General features: G+C 43.6%; 1 protein-coding gene across 16 annotated transcripts in view; it reads left to right on the top strand.

The window, feature by feature from the left end:
* The window catches only part of SUN1 (Sad1 and UNC84 domain containing 1), a 50,733-nt gene extending 28,220 nt beyond the window's left edge, over positions 1-22,513 (top strand). For all 16 annotated transcript variants that reach the window (XM_079120619.1, XM_079120615.1, XM_079120611.1 and 13 more), the window contains 10 exons: positions 104-343; positions 3,434-3,520; positions 4,757-4,800; positions 6,171-6,282; positions 8,498-8,752; positions 9,351-9,435; positions 17,919-18,034; positions 18,920-19,087; positions 20,573-20,665; positions 20,977-22,513. In XM_079120619.1, the coding sequence (XP_078976745.1) occupies positions 104-343; positions 3,434-3,520; positions 4,757-4,800; positions 6,171-6,282; positions 8,498-8,752; positions 9,351-9,435; positions 17,919-18,034; positions 18,920-19,087; positions 20,573-20,665; positions 20,977-21,090 (1,314 nt within the window). In that variant the 3' untranslated portion in view covers positions 21,091-22,513. The remainder of the gene's footprint in view (positions 1-103; positions 344-3,433; positions 3,521-4,756; positions 4,801-6,170; positions 6,283-8,497; positions 8,753-9,350; positions 9,436-17,918; positions 18,035-18,919; positions 19,088-20,572; positions 20,666-20,976) is intronic.
* Positions 22,514-22,819: the final 306 nt, after the last annotated feature.

The raw sequence follows: 22,819 nt of genomic DNA on the forward strand, positions 1-22,819 counted from the left end.
GTCAAGGCTTGGCATGTCTCCCTCCTGTGTTGATACCCTGTAGTAGGCATCCTGCTAGAATGGCCCTCAGTGGTTTGACTGAAAATGCCTGGTTTTATCTCAGGCTGACCACAGGGCTTCCCAGTGGCATCAGGAGAGTGACGTGGGGCAGCAGGTGGCCTCTCTATCTGCACAGTGCCAGAACCATGACCAGAAGTTCAGAGAGCTGACAGTCTTACTCCAGAAGCTGCAGGTACGGGTGGACCAGATGGACGACGGCAGGGAAGGGCTATCGTCCTGGGTTAAGGACACAGTTGAACAGCACCTGCAAGAGATGGGCATTGCTGGGCTGCCAGGCACTGAGGTAAGACCCAGAAGTTCCTGGGAGAAACTTGACTTCCTGTCCTGTGAATTACCCCAGCCCGTGTGTTAGCTTTTGCAAACATACTGAACATAATACAAAGAAGTCTTGTTCATACTTTTACTTGCTCTGCTAGCACTAATTTGATTTGCAATTCCCTGTCACCACTAGTTTAAAAGTTCAGGTTGGTGAGCTGAACGAATGCTTCTTGAGACTATGAGGTAAATAGCCGAGAGTCACTGCTCTTCCATATGAAACCACAGGCCTCTGGCAGATGAGATGTGGCTTGTCACTCTCACTGAAAGATGTGTCAGTTCATTTCCTTAGATCTAGTAATTGTTTTCTTATGTTCCAAGATGATTTAATTGGTTGCAGTCTAACCCATATACTTCCCTTCACACTCTGGTGTCAGCTGGGAGCCCACTCCCTTTCCTTCTGTCCAAAGCCCAGCAATGACCTCACTTAGGGCTCTCCAGTTCAGCCCTCCAGCAGTGCTGCATGCCCTGAGCTGTATGTGCTATGGACACGAGGGTCCTTGTCACCTGCTGAGTGGAGCTTTTTCCCTCAGTCTCCCTCCTCTGAGCTTAAAGACTGTCTGAAACAGGCCTATCTTTTTTGGCCAGCTCCTACCTCAGGCTGGATGTCACCAAGCCTAGAACATTCCCAGTATGTGACTTGCTGCAGGTCTGGGTTCTGCCATCTTAGCCTTTTGTCACTGCTTTCTAATACCTGATAGGAGCTATAAAGAATGTCTGTGAATAATTGAATATTTCTCTGATTTGGCATTTGGCATATGAGTTGCTGAGTCATGTTGTAATGTGCTGACTCCAAGGGATCCTGAGGCCCCCAGGGTGTTCCCACCTTCTCTGAATAGCCCCAGAATGCCATTCCTGGAATTTTTGTATCAACTCGGAGAATACCTTGGTGTCGCACTTGGTTCCTTCCTATTTGCTTATTTTTAGTTTCTCAACCATAAATTGAGAATATTTCAGTAAGATCCAATTGGCATAGTATTGTTCTGTTCCTGTTGGCCATTTTCAAACCTTTTAGACAGAAGGGAGAAAGAAAAGCATAAATCTGAATTTTGCAGCTTCTTTGTAGATGTGGTAAAACTGTAGAAAGCGTTGAGACTAGCTCAACTCAGAAAGAGATGCTGGTGAAGAACCAGGAGCAGAATTCTCTTGATACATACAGAATCCTCTTGGTACAGATGAAAGAGTCCAGTCCCTATAGGCATGCAGTTGCATGGCAGTGACTCCCCAGAGAGAGTTGGTGTTCAGCAACACTGCCGTGTGGGGCAGCCCAAGGCACTCAGCCCACAGAATGGCTCGAAGTGGCCTGGTGACCTTTGGTTACAGGGTCACCCTTTCCTGTAAAGAAACAGTTGATAATTGCTCAAAAAACCCAAGGCAGCCAGGCACGGTGGTGCATGCCTGTAATCCCAGCAACTCAGAAAGCTGAAGTGGGAGGATCACAAGTTCAGGGCCAGACTGAGCAACTCAGTGAGGCCCTAAGCAACTTAGTAAGACCCTGTCTCAAAATAAAAAGGGCTGGCAAGGGCTGGGGATATAGCCCAGTTGGTAGAGTGCTTGCCGCACAAGCACAAGGCCCTGGGTTCAATCCCCAGCACTGGAAAAAAAAAAAAAAAAAGGGGGCTGGCAATGTAGCTCAGTTGTTAATTGCCTCCTGGGTTCAATCGCCAGTACCAAAAACCCCCCAAGACAAATGAAAATCAGTTTATCTGGTGTTTCATAAACTGAATTGTATGGATTTGGGGTTTGTTTTCATATTGGATACCCATACAGAGTTAGTTCATTCTTCTCATGTTGTCCCCTGTCCACGGGTATGATCCTGATAGTGATCCTGGTGCAGTCAGCTCATGCATGTGCAGTTTTCTAGTTACCTGATAATTAGTGCTCTGCAAGCATTTCCTGGGTCACTGCATGCATTTACCTCATGTTTGCACCATCTGATATAACATGCCACTAGCTACATGTAGCCATGTAAATTTAAGTTAATCTTAAATAAGATTTTACAGATATATTTTCTTAGGTCATTGGCTACTGTGCTCAGTGGCCATACATGACTGGTGGCTGCTATCTTGTACAGCTCAGCCATAGGACAGTCTGTCCTGGCCCACGGATCTGTGGACCAGGATGCTGATCTCAGGAGATTTTGAGAACCAAGTTGGTGCCAGGCTTTGTATGTGTCTATACCTGGGGTCATCTCTTTAGCTCACCTTCATCCCTTTGCTCTGGTTTGTCCCATTTATGCTTAGATTCCAGTCATTTAGTTGTTTTCTTCCTCCATTTTTGTCTTGTGGTCTAGGCCATGGTCATTCTTAATGCATGGGGCTTCTGTTATTGCTGCTCTCTGTTGTCACTGCCCTTTTTCCTGTGGCTCAGTGCTGTGTCTGTACCTTCTCAGGGAGTGTTCTTGATTATCTCAAATCATTTCACATTCCTAAGAATTGCCAAAGATGCTGGTGGAAACAAACCACTATTTTTAGCAGTTAGCTAATATTCAGAAAACCTTGTTCTTTGCTTTTTGGTGCTTTTGTTTATCACATGCCTCACTGAGCCTGAAAAGCCACTTCTTTGGTCACCTTCTTGTGTTCCTTTAGTCACCTGGTGAGAACTCTTCTGGATGTTGCTATGGGCAACCCTCTAATGGGTTGTTCCTAGTGAGTGTGAATATGTTGCAAGTTTTATATGAAAGTGAGATGATCAAGGGGAAGCAAGTGTATCACGAATCTCTTTGTCTAGGGTTGCTTTACTTTGAACCATTAAACATGGTGGTGTCTAGTGAGCTTTGCTGAATGAGGACCATTGATTTATTTTCTGCATCAGGTGTCTGCTGGTCTTCCTTAACACTCTCATATTACCAGAAGAGCATCTGTGCAGTTAGGCTTGGGCTAGAGATCTTGAGTCAGGTAGAGGATGTCATCAGGTGATGCCTCACCCAGGTGTCGAGCCACACAGTGACCCCAGAGCCTCTCACTTCCTTGTAATCTGGTTGTAGTGACTTGGCCTCACTCGCTAGCTTTTGTTTATTGCTTAACTTTAAAATTGTTCATTGATTTTTATTTCTCAGACTGACATCATGACTTTCCACCATGATCATGAAGTACGTCTCTCAAGTTTGGAAGATATTCTTGGAAAACTGAGAGAAACATCTGAGGTATTTATTCTTGACCTTATAATTGTAACTTCTAACAAAGTGACTTTCTTTTTTTTTTAAAATATTTTTTAGATGTTAATAGACCTTTACTTTTATTCATTTATTTATATGCAGTGCTGAGAATTGAACCCAGTGCCTCACACATGCTAGTAGGCAAGCGCTGTACCACTGAGCCATAACCCCAGTCCCCAGGTGGCTTTCTTAATAAAAGAAAAACCAACTACCAGTAATGTTTTTAAAAGTTCCCTAGACATGAATGTGCTTTCTGTAGGGTATTTTCCATTGTCTTTATAAAACGAGATCATTTGTTTGACCGTCCTTTTCCTTTGGCTGTCCACTTTATTGCTGGAGTGCTTGACCAGGATTCCTGGTTCCTGGTCACTCTTGGGGATGGAGTCAGGCTGTGTTTAAGAGGAGGCAGTTGGTTCTGGCTACACATCCAGCCCTCCCTGCTCTTCCTGGTACCATGCAGCTTAGGTTAAGTCTCCTTGTCTGGAGGGAGAATGAAAACCTGAATTAGTGGGCACAATTAATTTTGTCTGGGAAATCAGTCACTGTGTGGTGCAGGCAAAGCCAGGGATTTTTGCACAAGTCTGAGATGTGGAGTCAGGTTCTTGGCATCTCTAGAGCTTAGCCCAGAGCCTGGCATTGTAGATACTCATGTTCACTACAATGCATTTTATCTGGGGGTCAGTGAAATACAGCCCTGTGGGGATCTTGGGGCCAGAGTCTGTCACTGAGAGAGCCAGGTAAGTTCAGCAGGGTGAGGGACTCACCTTACCAGGGCGCTGCAAGTATGCGTCCCTTGGGGCAGCCTGAACACCACCTCTGATCAACCTGAAATGCAGGCTGCTAGTTGCCTGGCACATGCTGTGGTCTGGATGCCTCTGTACAACCCAGGTGAAGTTGCATCCTCAGGTGTGACTGCCCTTTCCCTAGCCTTCCATCTTGGCAGCATTCCTCTCTCGACCTGGTTGCCAGTTCCAGGGGCTGCGTGTTTGAAAGGTTCACCAGGCTGTTTCCATGTGATTTGCACACTTCTCTGAATACATTACTTTTAAAATTTACTTTGAAAAATGAAATAAGTATCCCTCTCCAACAGGTAGATCTGGGCTTTTAATTAAGGCCAAGGTTGGGGAAATTCCAGAAAAACATAATTTTAAGTTAATCAAGTAATAATTTTATGAAGTTTGTATGTGACATGTGTTGAAACAGATTGTTTCTCATACTTTTCAGGCCATCCAGAAGGAATTAGAACAGATCAAGCTGAGAACAATTAGGTAGGACGATTGCAAATGGTTCTGTAGTTTGTCCCTTGTGTTTCTTTTTCTGATTGTAAGATGACAGCAGTCATTGACAGTGGTGTTCTGATGTGCCCACTTGTATCTCACCTGAAGTCACTGGCCTGTACATCTTTCTGGGTGCCCTTTTGGGGCCATGGGAGGACAAAGAGCCCTGAGGAGCTTGTGACATCACCTCCCCATAGAGCATGGACAGGGCCTCTGCTTTACCCCAGGAACCTCAACTTGGTGTCCTTAGAGGGCTACCCTCAGGGATTAGATCAAGTGACCTGGGTTGGAGCTCATGTTGAAGGATGTGTGGATGAGGCCTCCACTGGCACCTTTAGTGTCTTGGTGAGCAGTCACTGTCTCTCTGCTCATAGCCCTCAGGTGGGCAGGACACCTGCCTGCTGGATGACCCTTCACATGCTGGAATCTGCCCACATTGTCAGGGCCTTTTCATAGCTGCAACTTAAGTTGGTGGCCCTAGCGTCATTTCCCAGCTTCTACACAGTTCTGTCCTCCAGCTGTTCTCAGGGCTCTGGTGCTTGTTGCCACTGCTTGCTTTTTCCTACAGGTTTTAGTTTGCCTGAGGCCCTCAGAGAGCATGTTCCTTTCTTTGATGTTCCCAGAGCTGCATCTTCCCACATGTGCCCCTAGTCCTCTCCACACAGCCAGCTCTCTGCCCCTCCTGGGTCTGTATGTGACAGCCTTTGCCATCCTGTTGTTCCTGTAACTGTGTTGAGGATGTTAGCTGATGAGAGGGTGGCTTGCGCGCATGCCCCATGTCTACTCCTATGCTAGGGGGATTCGAGTGCTCAGCGCACCCACCCCTGCAGCTTTGGTTTCAGTGGGAAGTGGTTTTGATATGCCATGATGCAGATTTCAAAGTGTTTTTGGAAGAGTGTGGTTTGAGATAGGAATTGTTAGCATCTCAGCAACTATTATAAGTATCATGTTGTATTGACATTATCTCTGTAAAGTAGAATTATCAAATTCTCAAGCCATTTGTTTTTAGTGCAGTTGTCATTCCATTAGCTTGAAAACTTTAGATTCAGTTTATAATAACTATTGATAAATTTTGCCTCTTATTTATAACTTTAAGGAATTAATATTTGAGTACCAAATAGTTTTCAGAAAGAACTTTTTCCTCATGAGCACATAATCGTTGCTGATAGCATCCTGGTAGGTGTCATGTGTTCATTGGAATATGCATACATGAAACTGATCCAGAAAAGATTCTGCATGATTCTGATTTGGACCACAGTTCTGCTTATCTCTTGACTGTGCTGACAGGGCCAGGGTGGGTTAGGTTCCTCCTAGTGTGTCTGGGTCTTGACTCACTTCTCCTTCCGATCGCTGCTTTACAGTGGAGCTGAGGAGCAGCCCCTCCTGCCCCATGTTCAGCGCCTGGAGCTGGAGCTGGGCCTGCTGAGAACACAGCTGTCAGACTGGCAGCATCAGAAGGCCAGCTGTGAGGAGGTAAGGGCAACCCTGGGAACTGCCAGGCTGCTGGGTTCCAGGCTTTTGCTTTGTAACAAAATAGAAGAAAGCCATGACCTTCGTTTATCAAAGTGTTTAATTTTGACTTCCTTTAAAAACTTATTTCACTATATTTTAAGTTCTTTTGTTTGTCTTGTGCTGGGGATGGAATGCAGGACCTCATGCCTGCCAGAGACATGCTCTACCACTGAGCCACAACTCCTCCCTGTTTTTTTTTTTTTTTTTTTTTTTTTTTTGCAGTCCTGGGGATTGAACTCAGGGCCTTGTGCTTGCAAGGCAAGCGCTCTACCAGCTGAGCTATCTCCCCAGCTCCCCTACCCTCTATTTGAAGTTTTTAAACATGTCAAAGTAACAAATTCATGGCTCCTTGAATTTCCCTCGTTATAGTGATGTAACATAAGCATGTGGCATGTGACTTTCCACATGTCCTTCTGTTCACAAATGTGTTACATTTGTGCATCATCTCACCACAGCACTCAGCTACCTGTGCACACAGGTGGCATTGTGGATGTGGCTTCAGGCCCACCTGTCCTTGGGCAGAGAACATCCAGATGCTTATGGCTGCTGGGAATGAAAGCAGACATCTGACTGACAGAAGTCCTCAGAAGTCCCAGATGGTCAGAGAGTTACTTGTGACAGGAGTGGTTAAGTTGTGTCTGCAGAAAGCTCTCAGAACTGACAAAAGAAACAGTGGAGAGGGCGGAGCATGTAGGCAGGGTGCTGGCTCATGGCTGATGAGCAAGTACAGGAACACAGCTGCCTCCAGCCACATGTGAACAGTGGCCACCTCTAGTACTAGCCATGCTGCAGGCATTCTTGCAGCTGGTTGACTGTGCATGTATACAGCTTTTGGGGTGAATTTTATGTTAACCAATTATAAATACAAATACTGTTTGAAACTGGCACCCACACTGTGCAGAAAGAGGCAGAGCAGAATCTGTGAGAGTGGAATGGGTAGGGCTCAGGGTACTACTGAAGAGGGAAGGGCAGGGGAAGTATAGTACATGGTGCAGCTATTCATGGAGTGCTAGACAGAAGCAGAGGAAGCAGAGGAATGAGGCAGGCCTACAGGCATTGTAAAAGAAGAGGTATGTTGCTGAGTGGAGTGGGGTACGTTTTGTTGATGAAGACAGCGTTGGTATACCTATAATCCCAGAAGCTCAGGAGGCTGAGGCAGGAGGATTGCAAGTTCAAAGCCAGCCTCAGCAACTTAGTGAGACCCTGTCTCAAAATAAAAAAATAAATTTAAAAAGTGCTGGGGGTGACTCAGGGGTTAAACGCCTCTGGGTTCAATCCCTGGTACAAAAATAAAATAACATAAAAGAAAGATGAACAGGGGTGTCTTGTGCAGTTGCCTGTACTCTGCTCCTTAGAAAGCAAGAAGTTCATGTGCACAGGTATGTCTAGAAATGTTAGCATTCATGATATTACTTTCTAAGTTTTATATTGACGCAGTTTTTTGTTTGTTGGTTGTTTTTGGTACTGGGACATTGAGCGACATCCCCAGCCCTTTTTATTTTTTGAGACGAGGTCTCCCTAAGATGCTTAGTGCCTCACTAAGTTGCTGAGGCTGGCTTTGAACTTGTGATCCTCCCACCTCAGCCTCCTGAGCTGCTGGTATTACAGGTGTGTGCCATTGTGCCTGGCTTGACCTGGTTTTTTCAACCAGGCCCAATATGTTGAAGATGAGTAGTTCTGTCATTCATCTTCATGCCTCACCTGTGGGGCTGCTGGCAGAGGCTTGTTGAGTGCAGACAGTGACTGAATGAGGACTCTACCCTCTTTCTTTAGTTTTGTGGTGTAAATTGCATTTACACAATACTCAATTTCTATTCTCATTTAAGTGTTAGCTGGGCGCAATGGCACACACCTATAATCACAGTGACTTGGGAGGCTGAGGCAGGAGGATGCCAAGTTTGTGGCCAGCCTGAGCAATAGCAAGACCATGTCTTAAAATAAAAATGAAGAAAGGGCTGGGGTATAGCTCACCCCAGGGTTCATTCCCTGGACCCCTAGAAAAAAAGTATTTCAGCATTTTTGGAAGGGGCCTTAAATTTAATATGAAGGGAAAAAATTGTGTCACATTTATATTAAATACTTTATAAAGTTATATGGTACTTCTGAGGCATCTATATTGTGTTGGTGTGGTTTATGTAAACAGCAAATTCACCCTGTATTTATTAATGACTGCCAGGTGGATTCCCAAGTCAGAGAAACCATCAAGCTCCTATTTTCCGAGGACCAGCAAGGTGGCTCCCTCGAGTGGCTGCTGCAGAGATTTTCTTCTCAGTTTGTGAGCAAGGATGACCTGCAGGTTTTGTTGCGAGACCTAGAGCTGAAGGTGCTGAAGAACATCACCCACCACATTACAGTGACAGGACGGGCCCCAACGTCTGAGGCTGTAGTGTCTGCCATGAGCGAGGCTGGAGTTTCTGGGATCACAGAGGAGGTGAGCAGGGGTGACAGGGTTCAGCCTGCATAGTCATGAGACTGGATATCTGGATATATGGGTGTCACATAGGCAGTCTGTGAAGCCTCATCCTGAGAATGGTCTCCAGGGCCATGTCAGTTCAACAAGGGGATGCAGAGGTGCAGGTGTAATACAGAGCCTGCAAAGGCCTGCTATAGGCATGGTCACATCCAGCTGCTTCCTGAAGCACTTTATACACTGAAACCTTTCATCCCAAAGATCCCATAGATCCCATCTACTTGTGTTGTGGTGTACTTTCTGGGAATTAGAGTTTTCAGTCATACACAAATTTCCCAGATTCCCAAATTAACAGCTCCAAAATCTAATCCCTACTTTGTTTTCCTTGGTGGCGCCCTGGGGAGATTTCTGGTTCAGTGACCTGTAACGTGTCTAAGTCCTAGTAAAGCGGGTCTGGCTCTTCTGCCCTTCCAATGTCTTGGCCCTCGAATGCAGGACCGGAGCATCCCCTACCTGTCACCCCAGTGTACTGCACTTCTGGTCTTTGTTCACATCACTGAACATGACTTTTCTCTCCCACACTGGTGTTTGGACTTCCCTTGCTCATGTGTCTGTCCAGCAAGTGCGTGTCCTTGTGAACAATGCTTTGAAGCTCTATTCCCAAGATAAGACCGGGATGGTGGACTTTGCTCTGGAATCCGGTGGTGAGTACACAGATATCTGAATCACCTGCTAGCAGGCTGGGAACTCAAAGTATTAAGGGACTTGGTGGAACATTGACCAATCTGAGAAAAGAGTGCAATTCTAGGCAAGTCCCTTGTGCTTTTTTCTCTCTGGACAGTTACCTTTTTGACAGAAGGGCTAAAACACTGGGCTAGAACACTGGGCCTGCATGCTCACAGGGCACATTCCTGAAGTTCAGGAATGTGCTAGGCCCACATGCTTGCAGGGCACACCCCAGAAGGGCTGGAACACACCAGGGCTATGCATTCACAGAGCACATCTGAGGTTGGTCAGTGTTGCCGATAATGAGTGTGGTGACTCTGCCTTCAGGAAAGATGATGAACAGGGCGGACAGTAGGGAAGAAGCTGAGAGTAGAAGCACGTAGTATTATTTTGGTCTTCCGAAGTTGTGGTCTGTAATGTGTGGGAAATCAGAACTCTGGATCTATATATGCTGGCAGTGGGTTTGGGACTGCATGCCAGGTCAGCACACCAGCATTCTACAGATACCACCTGGACAGCATTGGTGAGTTCATGATGGTTTCACCTCCATGGATAGTGCAGAAAATCTTGGTCTTTTGATACTTTTTTCTTTTTTTGCAATACCGGGGATTGAACCCAGGGCCTCACATATGCTAGACAAGCCCTGTACTACTAAGCTACATCCCCAGCCCTCTTGGTTTTATTTTGGGAAAGGGTCTTGCTGAGTTGCCCAGATTGGCTTCAAACTTGTGTTCCTCCTGCCTCAGGTTCCTGAGTAGCTGGGACTATAGGTGTGCACCATGAAACTCACCTTGAATTTTTAAATTTAGGAATTGTAGATGGGGGCTGGTGGACTAACGACTCTTGGGGAGATTAGGATATTTTGAATATTCACTAGTGTACAGAAGGGTTGGGGAGCCTGCAGAGGAAATAGGGATTTTAATAACCCACAATCTGTTTTCTTTGGCTTATCCCAGGTTAGGAAACCTGGCAATGGAGGTCATGCACCTAACCCCATTGTTGCTAGAATAGCTGGGTTTAAATCTGCACATTAACATCTCCTGGCTCTGAATGTGGTGGGTGAGCCCCAGTGCTCCACAGGGACACTAGACTCTTCATGTGCTCAACAGAAGCCAGCACTGATGTTCTTTGCTCTCAGCATGTATTATCTAAAATGTCTTTCTTTAGGGCATTGATTTTAGTTACACCTCTGAAATTCAACAACTTAGAGGTTACTCTGAGTTCAGAGGCATCAAGTAACATTTTAATCACATAGTAGAGCCAGTAGTCATCCTTCATTCTTGTAACCTTAATGGTCCTTACAGACTTGTATGTAATTAATTCAAAATCCTGGTGAACTGTGAGGCCCACCCAGGTTCCATCTGTCAGCTTTCAGCACTGTGTTTATGAAGACTCTTGTTTTTATTGATAGTAGAACATTTTTAAAAGGTATTTCAGTGGTTCTGAAAATCAAATCTCCAAATGCCACATCAAACACCTTTTTTTCTTGTTTAAATGTAAATCCTATCCCTCCCATCTCTTCCCAGGGGACACTCACTGCATTGGGGTCTTGTTGTGCAGCCACACGAGGGCCCAAGGGCAGAGACCCAGGGCTGACACAGCTCTGTCTTATCTACTTGTTTGTTGCTGTTCCCAGTGTCCTGTCTGCTGTGTTCTATGGAGCAAACTGGACCTTCTTTTGCTTCTTTGTTTTGATTGAGATTATAGTTCATATGACATAAGCATCTTCATTTAAAGTGTACAGCCCAGTGATTGTGAGTGTAGTCATCACCACCAATTCTGGAATTTTCCAGTTACCCTAAATAGACATATACCTGTTTGTCACTCCTGCCCCCCAAGACTTTGTTTTTTTTTTCCCCCTTTTTTATTTTTTTTATTGTAAACAAATGGGATACATGTTGTTTCTCTTTGTACATGCAGTAACAGCATACCATTTGCATATTCATACATTTACATAGAGTAATGATGTTTGATTCCTTCCATTATTTTTTCCTCCCCCCCACCTCTCTTTTCCCTCTATACAATCCCTCCTTCCTCCATTCTTGCCCCCCTCCCACCCCCCATTACGTGTCATCATCCGCTTATCAGTGAGATCATTCGTCTTTTGGATTTTTTAGATTGGCTTATCTCACTTAGCATGATATTCTCCAGTTTCATCTATTTGCCTGCAAATGCCATAATTTTATTATTCTTTATGGCTGAGTAATATTCCATAGTCTGGCTATTGTGAATTGAGTAGCTATGAACATTGAGGTGGCTGTATCTCTGTAGTATGGCTGATTTTAAGTCCTTTGGGTATAGGCCAAGGAGTGGGATAGCTGGGTCAAATGGTAGGTCCATTCCAAGTTTTGTAAGGAATCTCCACACTGCTTTCCAGAGTGGCTGCACTAATTTGCAGCCCCACCAGCAATGTATGAGTGTACCTTTTTCCCCACATCCTCACCAACACCTGTTGTTGCTTGTATTCTTGATAATCGCCCTTCTAATTGGGGTGAGATGGAATCTTAGTATAGTTTTGATTTGCATTTCTCTTATTACTAAAGATGGTGAACATTTTTTCATATGTTTGTTGATTGCTTGTAGATCTTCGGTGAAGTGTCTGTTCATTTCCTTAGCCCATTTGTTGATTGGGTTATTTGTATTCTTGGTGTAGAGTTTTTTGGAGTTCTTTATATATTCTGGAAATTGGTGCTCTATCTGAAGTATGAGTGGCAAAGATATTCTCCCACTCTGTAGGCCCTCTCTTCACATTGCTGATAGTTTCCTTTGCTGAGAGAAAGCTATTTAGTTTGAATCTATCCCAGTTATTGATTCTTGCTTTTATTTCTTGTGCTGTGGGAGTCCTGTTAAGGAAGTCTGATCCTAAGCCAACAAGGTGAAGATTTGGACCTACTTTTTTTTCTATAAGATGCAGGGTCTCTGGTCTGATTTCAGGGTCCTTGATCCATTGTGAGTTGATTTTTGTGCAGGGTGAGAGATAGGGGTTTAGTTTCATTCTGTTGCATATGGATTTCCAGTTTTCCCAGCACCATTTGTTGAAGAGGCTATCTTTTCTCCATTGCATATTTTTGGCACCTTTGTCTAGTATTAGAAAATTGTATTTATTTGGGTTTGTGTCCATGTCCTCTATTCTGTACCATTGATCTACCTGTCTATTTTGGTGCCAATACCATGCTGTTTTTGTTACTATTGCTTTGTAGTATAGTTGAAGTTCTGGTATTGTGATACCCCGTTTCATTCTTCCTGCTAAGGATTGCTTTAGCTATTCTGGGTTTCTTATTCTTCCAGATGAATTTCATGACTGCTTCCTCTATTTCTGTAAGGTACGTCATTGGGATTTTAATTGGAATTGCATTGAATCTGTATAGTACGTTTGGTAGTATGGCCACTTTGACAATATTAATTCTGCCTATCCAAGAACATAGGAGATCTTTCCATCTTCTAAAGTCTTCCTTAATTTCTTTCTTCAATGTTTTGTAGTTTTCATCGAAGAGATCTTTTACCTCTTTGGTTAGATTGATGCCCAAGTATTTTTTTTTTTTTTGAGGCTATTTATATATTTATATATTTGCAAATGGAGTTGTTTTCCTCATTTCCCTTTCAGCTGTTTCGTCGCTTGCATATAAAAATGCTTTAGATTTATGTGTGTTGATTTTATAGCCTGCTATTTTGCTGAATTCATTGAGGTCTAGAAGTTTTCTGGAGGAGGTTTTTGGATCCTCTAAATATACAATCATGTCATCCACGAATAGTGACAGCTTAAGTTCCTCTTTTCCTATTCGTATCCCTTTAATTTCTTTAGTCTGCCTAATTGCTCTGGCTAGAGTTTCGAGGACAATGTTGAATAGAAGTGATGAAAGAGGACATCCCTGTCTTATTCCCATTTTTAAAGGGAATGTTTTCAGTTTTTCTCCATTAAGAATGATGTTGGCCATGGGCTTAGCATAAATAGCCTTTACAATGTACAGGTATGTTCCTACTATCCCTATTTTTTCTAGTGTTTTGAGCATGAAAGGGTGTTGTTATTTTGTTGAACGCTTTTTCTGCATCAATTGAAATAACCATATGATTCTTATCCTTAAGTCTATTGACATGATGGATTACGTTTATTGATTTACAAATGTTGAACCATCCTTGCATTCCAGGGATGAACCCCACTTGATCGTGGTACACAATTTTCTTCATATGTTTTTGGAAACGGTTTGCCAATATTTTGTTAAGGATCTTTGCATCTATATTCATCAAGGATATTGGTCTAAAATTTTCTTTCCTTGATGTGTCTTTTCCTGGTTTGGGTATGAGGGTGATATTAGCTTCATAGAATGAGTTTGGTAGGGTACCCTCCTTTTCTATTTCCTGGAATACTTTGAGAAGTATTGGAATGAGTTCTTCTTTGAAGGTCTTGTAGAACTCGGCTGAGAATCTGTCTGGTCCTGGGCTTTTCTTGGATGGTAGACTTTTAATGGCTTCTTCTATTTCATTGCTTGATATTGATCTGTTTAAATCGTGTATGTCCTCCTGGTTCAGTTTAGGAGGAGCATGTGTCTCTAGAAATTTGTCAATGTCTTTGGTAGTTTCTATTTTGTTGGAATACAGATTTTCAAAGTAGCTTCTCATTATGTTCAGTATCTCAGTGGTGTCTGTCGTGATATTTCCATTTGCATTATGTATTTTAGTAATTTGAGTCTTCTCTCTCCTTCTCTTTGTTAGTGTGGCTAAGGGTTTGTCTATTTACTTTCTCAAAGAACCAACTTTTTGTTTTGTCAATTTTTTGAATAGTTTCTTTTGTTTCAATTTCATTTATTTCAGCTCTGATTTTAATTATTTCCTGTCTTCTACTACTTTTGCTGTTATTCTGTTCTTCTTTTTCTAGGGCTTTGAGCTGTAATGTTAGGTCATTTAGTTGTTGACTTTTCATTCTTTTCTTGAATGCGCTCCATGCAATGAATTTTCCTCTTAGTACCGCTTTCATAGTGTCCCAGAGATTTTGATATGTTGTATCATCATTCTCATTGACCTCTAAGAATTTTTTAATCTCCTCCCTGATGTTTTTTGTTATCCATGTTTCATTCAATAGCATATTATTTAGTCTCCACGTGTTGGAGTAATTTCCCTTTTTTATTTTGTCATTGATTTCTACTCTCAGTCCATTATGATCTGATAGAACACAAGGCAGTATCTCTATTTTTTTGCATTTCCTAAGGGCTGCTTTGTGGCATAACATATGGTCTGTTTTCGAGAAGGTTCCGTGTGCTGCTGAGAAGAAAGTGTATCCGCTTGTTGATGGATGGAATATTCTATATATGTCTATTAAGTCTAGGTTATTGAGTGTGTTATTGAGTTCTATGGTTTCTTTGGTTGGATTTTGTTTGGAAGATCTATCTAGTGGTGACAGCGGTGCGTTAAAGTCGCCCAGAATTATTGTGTTGTGGTCTATGTGATTCTTGAAATAGAGACGAATTTGATGTACAGGGATGCACCATTGTTTGGGGCATAAATATTTACTATTGTTATGTCTTCCTGATTTATGGTTCCCTTAAGCAGTATGAAATGTCCTTCTTTATCCCTTCTGACTAACTTTGGCTTGAAGTCCACTTTGTCTGATATAAGGATGGAAACCCCCGCTTTTTTACTGAGTCCATGTGCGTGGTAGGTTTTTTCCCATCCTTTCACCTTTAGCCTGTGGATGTCTTTTTCTATGAGATGAGTCTCTTGCAGGCAGCATATTGTTGGGTCTTTCTTTTAATCCATTCTGCCAGTGTATGTCTTTTGATTGATGAGTTTAGGCCATTAACGTTCAGGGTTATTATTGAGAAATAATTTGTATTCCCAGTCATTTGGCTTATTTTTGGTTTTTAAGTTGGCTTGGTTTCTCCTTTGAGTGCTTTTTCTCTAAGGTAGTTCCTCCCTTTGCTGACCTCCATTGTTGTTTTTCATTTCCTCCTCATGGAATATTTTGTTGAGAACATTCTGTAGTGCAGGCTTTCTATTTGTAAATTCTTTGAACTTTTGTTTATCATGGAAGGATTTTATTTCATCTTCAAATCTGAAGGTTAGTTTTGCTGGGTATAGGATTCATGGCAACCATGTTCTTTCAGAGCTTGAAATATGTTGTTCCAGGCCCTTCTAGCTTTTAGAGTCTGGGTTGAGAAGTCAGCTGCTATCTGTATTGGTCTCCCTCTATATGTAATCTGATGCTTTTCTCTTGCGGCCTTCAAAATCCTATCTTTATTTTGAATGTTAGGCATTTTCATTATAATGTGTTTAGGTGTGGATCTGTTGTGATTCTGTGCATTTGGTGTTCTGTAAGCCTCTTGTATTTGATTTTCCATTTCATTCTTCAGGTTTGGGAAATTTTCTGATATTATTTCATTGAATAGGTTGTTCAATCCTTTGGTTTGTATCTCTGTGCCTTCCTCAATTCCAGTAATTCTTAAATTTGGTCTTTTCATGATGTCCCATAGTTCTTGGAGATTCTGTTCATGATTTCTTACTATCTTCTCTGGGCAACTTTATTTTCAAGATTAAATATTTTGTCTTCATTGTCTGAGGTTCTGTCTTCCAAGTGGTCTAGTCTGTTGGTGATGCTTTCCATTGAGTTTTTTTTATTTGGTTTATTGTCTCCTTCATTTCAGGGATTTCCGTTTGGTTTTTTTTGAGAATCTCTATCTCTTTTTTGAAATGATCTTTTGCTTCGTGCAGGTGCTCTTTCTGCTTATCAGTATTATCATTCATTGCCTGCATTTGCTCTCTTATCTCATCCTTTGCTTCGCGAATCATCTTAATCATGTATAATCTGAAGTCCTTTTCTGACATTTCTTCTAACATACTGTCATTGGATTCTGTTACTATAGAATCTAGATTTGTTTGGATCATTTTCTTCCCTTGTTTTTTCATGTTGTTCATGTATCTTCCCCTCTAGCAGTGCAGATCTGGGGTATTGCAGATTTCCCCCTATAGGCTTATAGTGGCCCTATAGGTTTCCAAAACCCTTCCTTTAAGGGGAGATCAATATTAGCAGTGCCCAAATCAGACACTATGCAATCCTAGACCAAATAGCCCCTATGGGGACAATAACAATATTGTCATAATAAACAAAGTGACTTCAAATATTATCTTCGGTGAAACAAACAGGTTTGCAATAAGGTCTGCAGTTTCTAATGGAGGACAAAGAGGATGCAGAGGGATGTAGAATGTGGCTGTTAATGGGATAAGAAAAGAATATACAGAAGTTCTAGAAAATAGAAAGTGTGAGAGTGTAAATCTATTGTATACCAGTCATATACTAATGAAACCTCCCAGTGTTCAGTAGCCTGATGCATGAGAGGTACCTGACAATGAGCTTCAAGCCTCCAGCAGGCGTCTCAGGATGGGATTTGCCCCACCCAAAGATCGGAACTTCGGCTTCCAGGATTATCCAAGATGGCTGCTCTGGCTTCGAAATGTGTTGGCAAATGGGGAGCTGCAGCTCAGGTGTGGACGTGGTCCGCTGGAGGTCCTGGAGACGGGATGCAGTTGGTCCGGCAGGGTTCCTGGAGGTCCCGGGTGTTTGGTGTGGTTGTGGGTTCCTGGAGGCCGGGTGTAATCAGTCGGTCTGGGGTCCCAGTGATAGGGCGCAGTCAGTTGGTCTGGGGATCCTGGCGGCAGGGAGCAGTCAGTCCATGTGAGGGCCCCAGAGGCAGGGAGTGATCGGTCGGGCTGAGGGATCCTGGACATGGGGCTCAGTCAGTCCGGCCAGGGGTCCTACAGGACCTGGCTGTTGTCTCAAAATGGCGGCAGCCACATGTAATCAAACCTGCAGGTACTGTAACAGTGAATTTCCAGGCAGCAGCAGGCAGCTGGTGCTCCACTGGCAGTTGGCGATCACTTTGCTGACTGTTGTCGGACGATCGGGAGGTGAACCTCGCGTGTTGGGTGATGGATAGGGGTAAGGCAGGCGATGCACAGGCGAGAGGCACGCACATGGCAAATGATAGACGCCTGACAGTGAGCAATCTGCTCTCAAAAAAGGCATCAATATGCTGGCAGACTGCAGGTCATCACAGCAGACAAATGGGTGAACACCAGGGGATCAATATGCAGCAAAAACTGCCTCACCAAGAAACAGATATCCTCTGCTTGAATCCGGCGTTATGGAGCTACAAGGAACGCAGCCTCCCTCTAGTCCGCCATCTTGGATCTCCAAGACTTTGGTTTTAATTGGCAATTGTCATAGCATTATCTTGCCCCTGAAGTAGTCCTCTGAAAGCTTACCTACCCCTAGAATTGGTGCTTGGCAGAATTTTTGATTCTTTATCTAGAAGAATTTAAAAGGAGAGGAATAGAGCTGATCTTAATATAGGGCTCTTTGTGGGAGTGGAAACTTGAGAAGCTCAAAGTACTCTGGGTATTGCTTAACAGGCAGTGGTCTTTGCTGTTGGTGGTAGAGTCAGATGATGAAATGAACTTTACTTTGTTCCAGGTGGCAGCATCCTGAGCACCCGCTGCTCGGAAACATATGAAACCAAAACGGCCTTGCTAAGCCTGTTTGGAATCCCCCTGTGGTACTTCTCCCAGTCGCCCCGTGTGGTGATCCAGGTGAGTAGGTGCTGACCATCTCCATATGGTGGCTGAGGTCCTTCACCCAACCGGGGCCCTGTGCAGCATGGATCATGGGTAGGCAGCTCATGGGAGTTCATGCTGAGGGAGTGGTTCAGCACTTCCTTACTGTTCTAGTCAGCTTTTTCTGCTGCTATGACTAAAAGGACCCAGCCAGAACAACTATAGAGGAGGAAAAGTTTATTTCGGGGCTCATGTTTTTAGAGATCTTAGTCCATATAAGGCTGGCTCTATTCCTTAGGGCTCAAGGTGAGGCTGAACATCATGGGGGAAGAGTGTGGCAGAGGGAAGTAGCTCACCTGGTGATCAGAAAACAGAGAGACTCCACTCTCCAGATACAAAATATATACACACCCAATGAACCATCTCCTCCAGCCATACCCTACTACTTTAGTTACCACTCAGTTAATCCCTATTGGGGGATTAATTCACTGATGGGTTAAGATGCTCGCAACCTACTCATTTTTTCTCTGAACCTTCTTGAGTTGTCTCACACATTAGCTTTTGGGGGATACCTCACATTCAAACCATAATACCTACCCTCCCTGGGCGCCACTGCCTGGGCACCTCCGTGTGTTCAGCTTGGAGATTTTGGGAAGCTTCATCACATAGGCATAATTGATTACATCTTTGGCCATTAGTGACCAACTCAATCATCAGCACCTCCGCTTTTCCAGGGGAAAAGGAAGGGACCCTTGTAGGCACACAGTGTAGCCACCTTTCCCTGTTTGCCTTCTGTTTTGTTCATGCAAAAATCCTTTTATTTTATTTCAGCATTACATTGTTTTTTCTTAATGCTTCTGTTATTTAAGAGGTTGAGAGCTGATTCAGACTCTTGAGTTCTTGTGTTTTGCCCTTCCCTAGCCTGACATATATCCAGGTAATTGCTGGGCGTTTAAAGGCTCCCAGGGTTACCTGGTAGTGCGGCTGTCGATGAAGATCTACCCTACCACATTCACTGTGGAGCACATACCAAAGACATTGTCACCGACGGGCAACATCTCCAGTGCCCCCAAGGACTTTGCAGTCTACGTAAGTGCACCAAGATGCTGACAAATTTCCCTGTATGGGAATTTCAAAAGATGAATGACCAAAAGACTGATGGCAGATCTCCTCTGCCTTCTCCCTCTTCTCTTCAGCTGAATTAGTACATTCAGTGTTTAGGGAGACATTCTGACACTTTTCCAGGGAGGGTCACTCACAAGTAGTGTAGCAATCAATGTGCAGTCCATATGCCATGCTTACCTGGTTTGGTTAAATGTGCCTGCCTTTGAGAGCTGTGTTCTCCATCTATCAGTTCACTTATAAAGGAAGTTCTGACCATGTGTGGTGCTGAAGCATGTGAATGATGAACAATAAAGCAAATTTTGTTACTTTACTTTTAAAATTTAAATATAGTATTTGGAAAAGAGCCAGGTGCATTGGTCCACACCTGTAATCCCAGTGAGTCAGGAGGCTGAGGCAGGAGGATTGCAAGTTTGAAGTCAGCCTCAGAAACTTAGTAAGACCCTCTCTCAAAATAAAAATAAAAAGACTGGGATATAGTTTTAGAGGTAGAGCACCCCTGGGTTCAATCCCCAGTACCAAAAAAAAAAAAAAAAATTCAAAAAGGACACCTACAACTCCAACACCTAGAGAAAGCCACCATTACTGTTGTGACTTTCCCCCCTTTTAAAAAAATCTATTTTAGACATATTCACAAAACTTGGTTTTCTGCCATAAAAAAAAAAAAAAAAAATTTTGTCAGAAGCATCTCTCTGTGGCCGTTAGAGTCTCCAGGCATCTGTGAGTAGAGGAGAATGCTGCCCAGCTGAGCCCATGGACCTATCAACTAAGAACACTTCCATGTCCCCTTTGGTGGCATGAGTGCAGTGGCCATAGCAAGCAAGAGTGCAATCAAGGCATGGAGTCACTGTACCAGCGTGGCTCCTGTCTCTGCCAACCCTGGGGCAGAATGCTTGTTCTTCTGGTAACTTTTCTGGAGATCATGCCCTCTCCTTAGTCACTGTCACTCTGTCACAGATAGACTCCCATTGTCACTCTCAGTTATGTATTTAGTTGCTTATGGCCTATAGCTTCTTTCATGGCATTTTTTATACCTGTAAAGTCCTTCCTCATTATGAAATAGACATCAAATAGTCTTTTATATTTTCTTAGTTTTTATTTTTCATTGTGATAGAATGTATACAGTACAAAATTTAGTGTCTCCTTGGGCTCATAGGAGCCTATAATTCCCACTGGAGTGGTGAGGGCAGCTGTGTGTTGGAGGGTTGTGAGTGTGATCTCTGCCATTGAACAGTCACATCTCTGCTACCTGCATGCTTGTCCTATTGGCCTCAGTCTTCCCCATCTGTATTATGGGAGCAGTCATACCTGGCTCTGAGGATAGCTCTGGTCATGAAAAGCCCATGACTGAAGCCTCCAGATAGGGCCTCAGCACTGCACATGGAGTTGAAGGGACACAGTCCTGATGACTCCTGTTTCCATTGGCTGATGACTACATGGTCTTATTTTCAGGGGTTAGAAAATGAGTATCAAGAAGAAGGGCAGCATCTGGGACAGTTTACATATGACCAAGAAGGGGAGTCGCTGCAAATGTTCCATGCTTCGGTAAGGACTGGGGCCCTCATCCCCTCACCGTCTCCATCAGTAGAAAGTCTTGTCAAGGGGCTCACAAGGATCAGCTTTGGGACTAAGTCAGCCTATACCTCCTAGCTGTAGTGAGTTGTGAGCAGGTATTGGTGGTGACAGCAAGAGAGTCTGTGACTCGTCATTTCTTAGAGTCTTTCTGAGCTTGTGACTTAGAAAGTTCACACTGAAAATTCTAATTTCCATTGGCTGTTTCCTGTCAGATATTATACTAGGAGAAGTAATGGTGTCAGGCTGTTAGTCTGAAATACATATGTTTTTCTCGATTTTAGGAAAGACCTGACAGAGCCTTCCAGATACTGGAACTCCGGATCCTGTCCAACTGGGGCCATCCTGAGTATACCTGCCTGTATCGGTTCAGAGTTCACGGAGAACCCGCAAAATAAAGGATTCCCTAGTTTTGTACATGCTTGTATATACCAGAACTGCTGGAAACACTGGATCCTTGGGGTGAGGGCATGTGTAGAACAGTTAACTCGTCAGCCCTACAAAAAGCATACGCAGTGGCAGAGGACCTGCACGGTGAGTCCTCACGAGCACTGCATGCCACATATGTGGTCCACAGAGAGCTCAGTGGCGAGTTCTCTGGAAACTCATTTGAATGTATGGTTCTTAAAGACACTCATTTTATTTGGGGGATCTGTTTTTGAACATAAGCTCTTTAAATTTCTTGATATCAGGAGCAAAGCAGGTGGAGTTGACAGCTTTGTTGGACCTTTAGGAGGGCAGACACAGTCCATCTGTCAAACCTACAATGTTCTTTCAGGGAAAACCATCTCCTAGTTTTTGGATTCTGAACCTTCCATCAGGTAGGTTCCTTGTTTCAGCACCTAGGTTCCCCAGTTGGGTAGGGCTGAGACATGACCTGTGCCTCCTTGGTGCTGAGCAAGACAGTGTTTTTCTGCTGAGGGTGGGAGTGAGGGTGGCCAGAACTGGGGGCCAGTTTGGGTCCCAGCTATAACACTCTCAGGGCTCAGGCGACTTTTCCAGTTGAGATTGCAGCATGGACAGCAACTAAGAGATCTCACCCTCTGGTGTCCTTGGATGGTGTTTTGAGTTCTGCTTCGGGGGCAACACTAAGGCCCCTGATGCTCCAGGGCATGACGTCCTCACTGTAGAGTTCAGTCTTTCCTATGGCAGCACTTTTTACTGGCTGTCAGTGGAGACTGGCTTTTATCAAGCTGTCAGCTTTCTCACTTGACTCTTGTGAGACTTGTTTGGGTTATAATTAATATTTAATACTTAAGACTATTTTATGAGCAGACTTTATAATGGAGACATCTACAAGGCACTTCAAGTGTTACAGATGTTTTACTTTAAGAATTATTTACAATTTCTTGGTCAAGACAGCCTTGCCACACCATAAATGCTATACTTTCAGAAAAAGCATGGTGGTGCTCACTGGTCTCTGGACTTTTGTGTGTGCTGTACAGTCCTCAAGTACATCAGCCACATAGATCTGTGCTTTTGCTCCGAGAGTTGAACAGAAGCCCATGCAGCTAGGTTGGGTGAAATGTGTACAGATGTTTCCTATATTATAGGTTACATATATGTCAAATTTCTTATAAAGCTAAATTTGGGAGTTGGGGGTGGAGATATTTTGAATATTAATTTATTTTTAAAGATGCAAGATAGGACTTTGTGCAATGTATTTTTGTAAATGCTTTTCAAAATACTTGTCTTTGGTAGTGTTTCTTTTGCTGCCACCAAATTGATAAGATGCTATTGAGATGTTTGAAGAGTTTAAATTTTTAAATGTGCATGTGATATTTTAAATGAATAATAAACGGTATATTTCCTTTCTCAGTTTGCTTTGTCTCTGCCCGAGATTTGTGGGGAAGGGACAACTAGGTTTGTGTGCTGAGAGTCTGAGGTTGGGTACGCTAGCACTGGTGCTATCCTCCAAGACCTGCAGTCCACACGTTCTCAGGGCACCTCTTCCTGCTTAGGGGAGTCCACCTGGAAACAGATACAGGGTAGAGAAAGCCCTGATAACACAAAGGCCAAGTATGCCTAAGGCTCTGGGTTCCATACCTAGCATCACAGAAAGAGACAGTCAATGAACCCATTGGGAAAAGAGGGACTGCTCTAAGAAGCATCCTGTCACTCAAGGGG

This window comes from Sciurus vulgaris, assembly GCF_902686455.1.
Source record: "Sciurus vulgaris genome assembly, chromosome: 18".
NCBI lineage: Eukaryota > Metazoa > Chordata > Mammalia > Rodentia > Sciuridae > Sciurus > Sciurus vulgaris.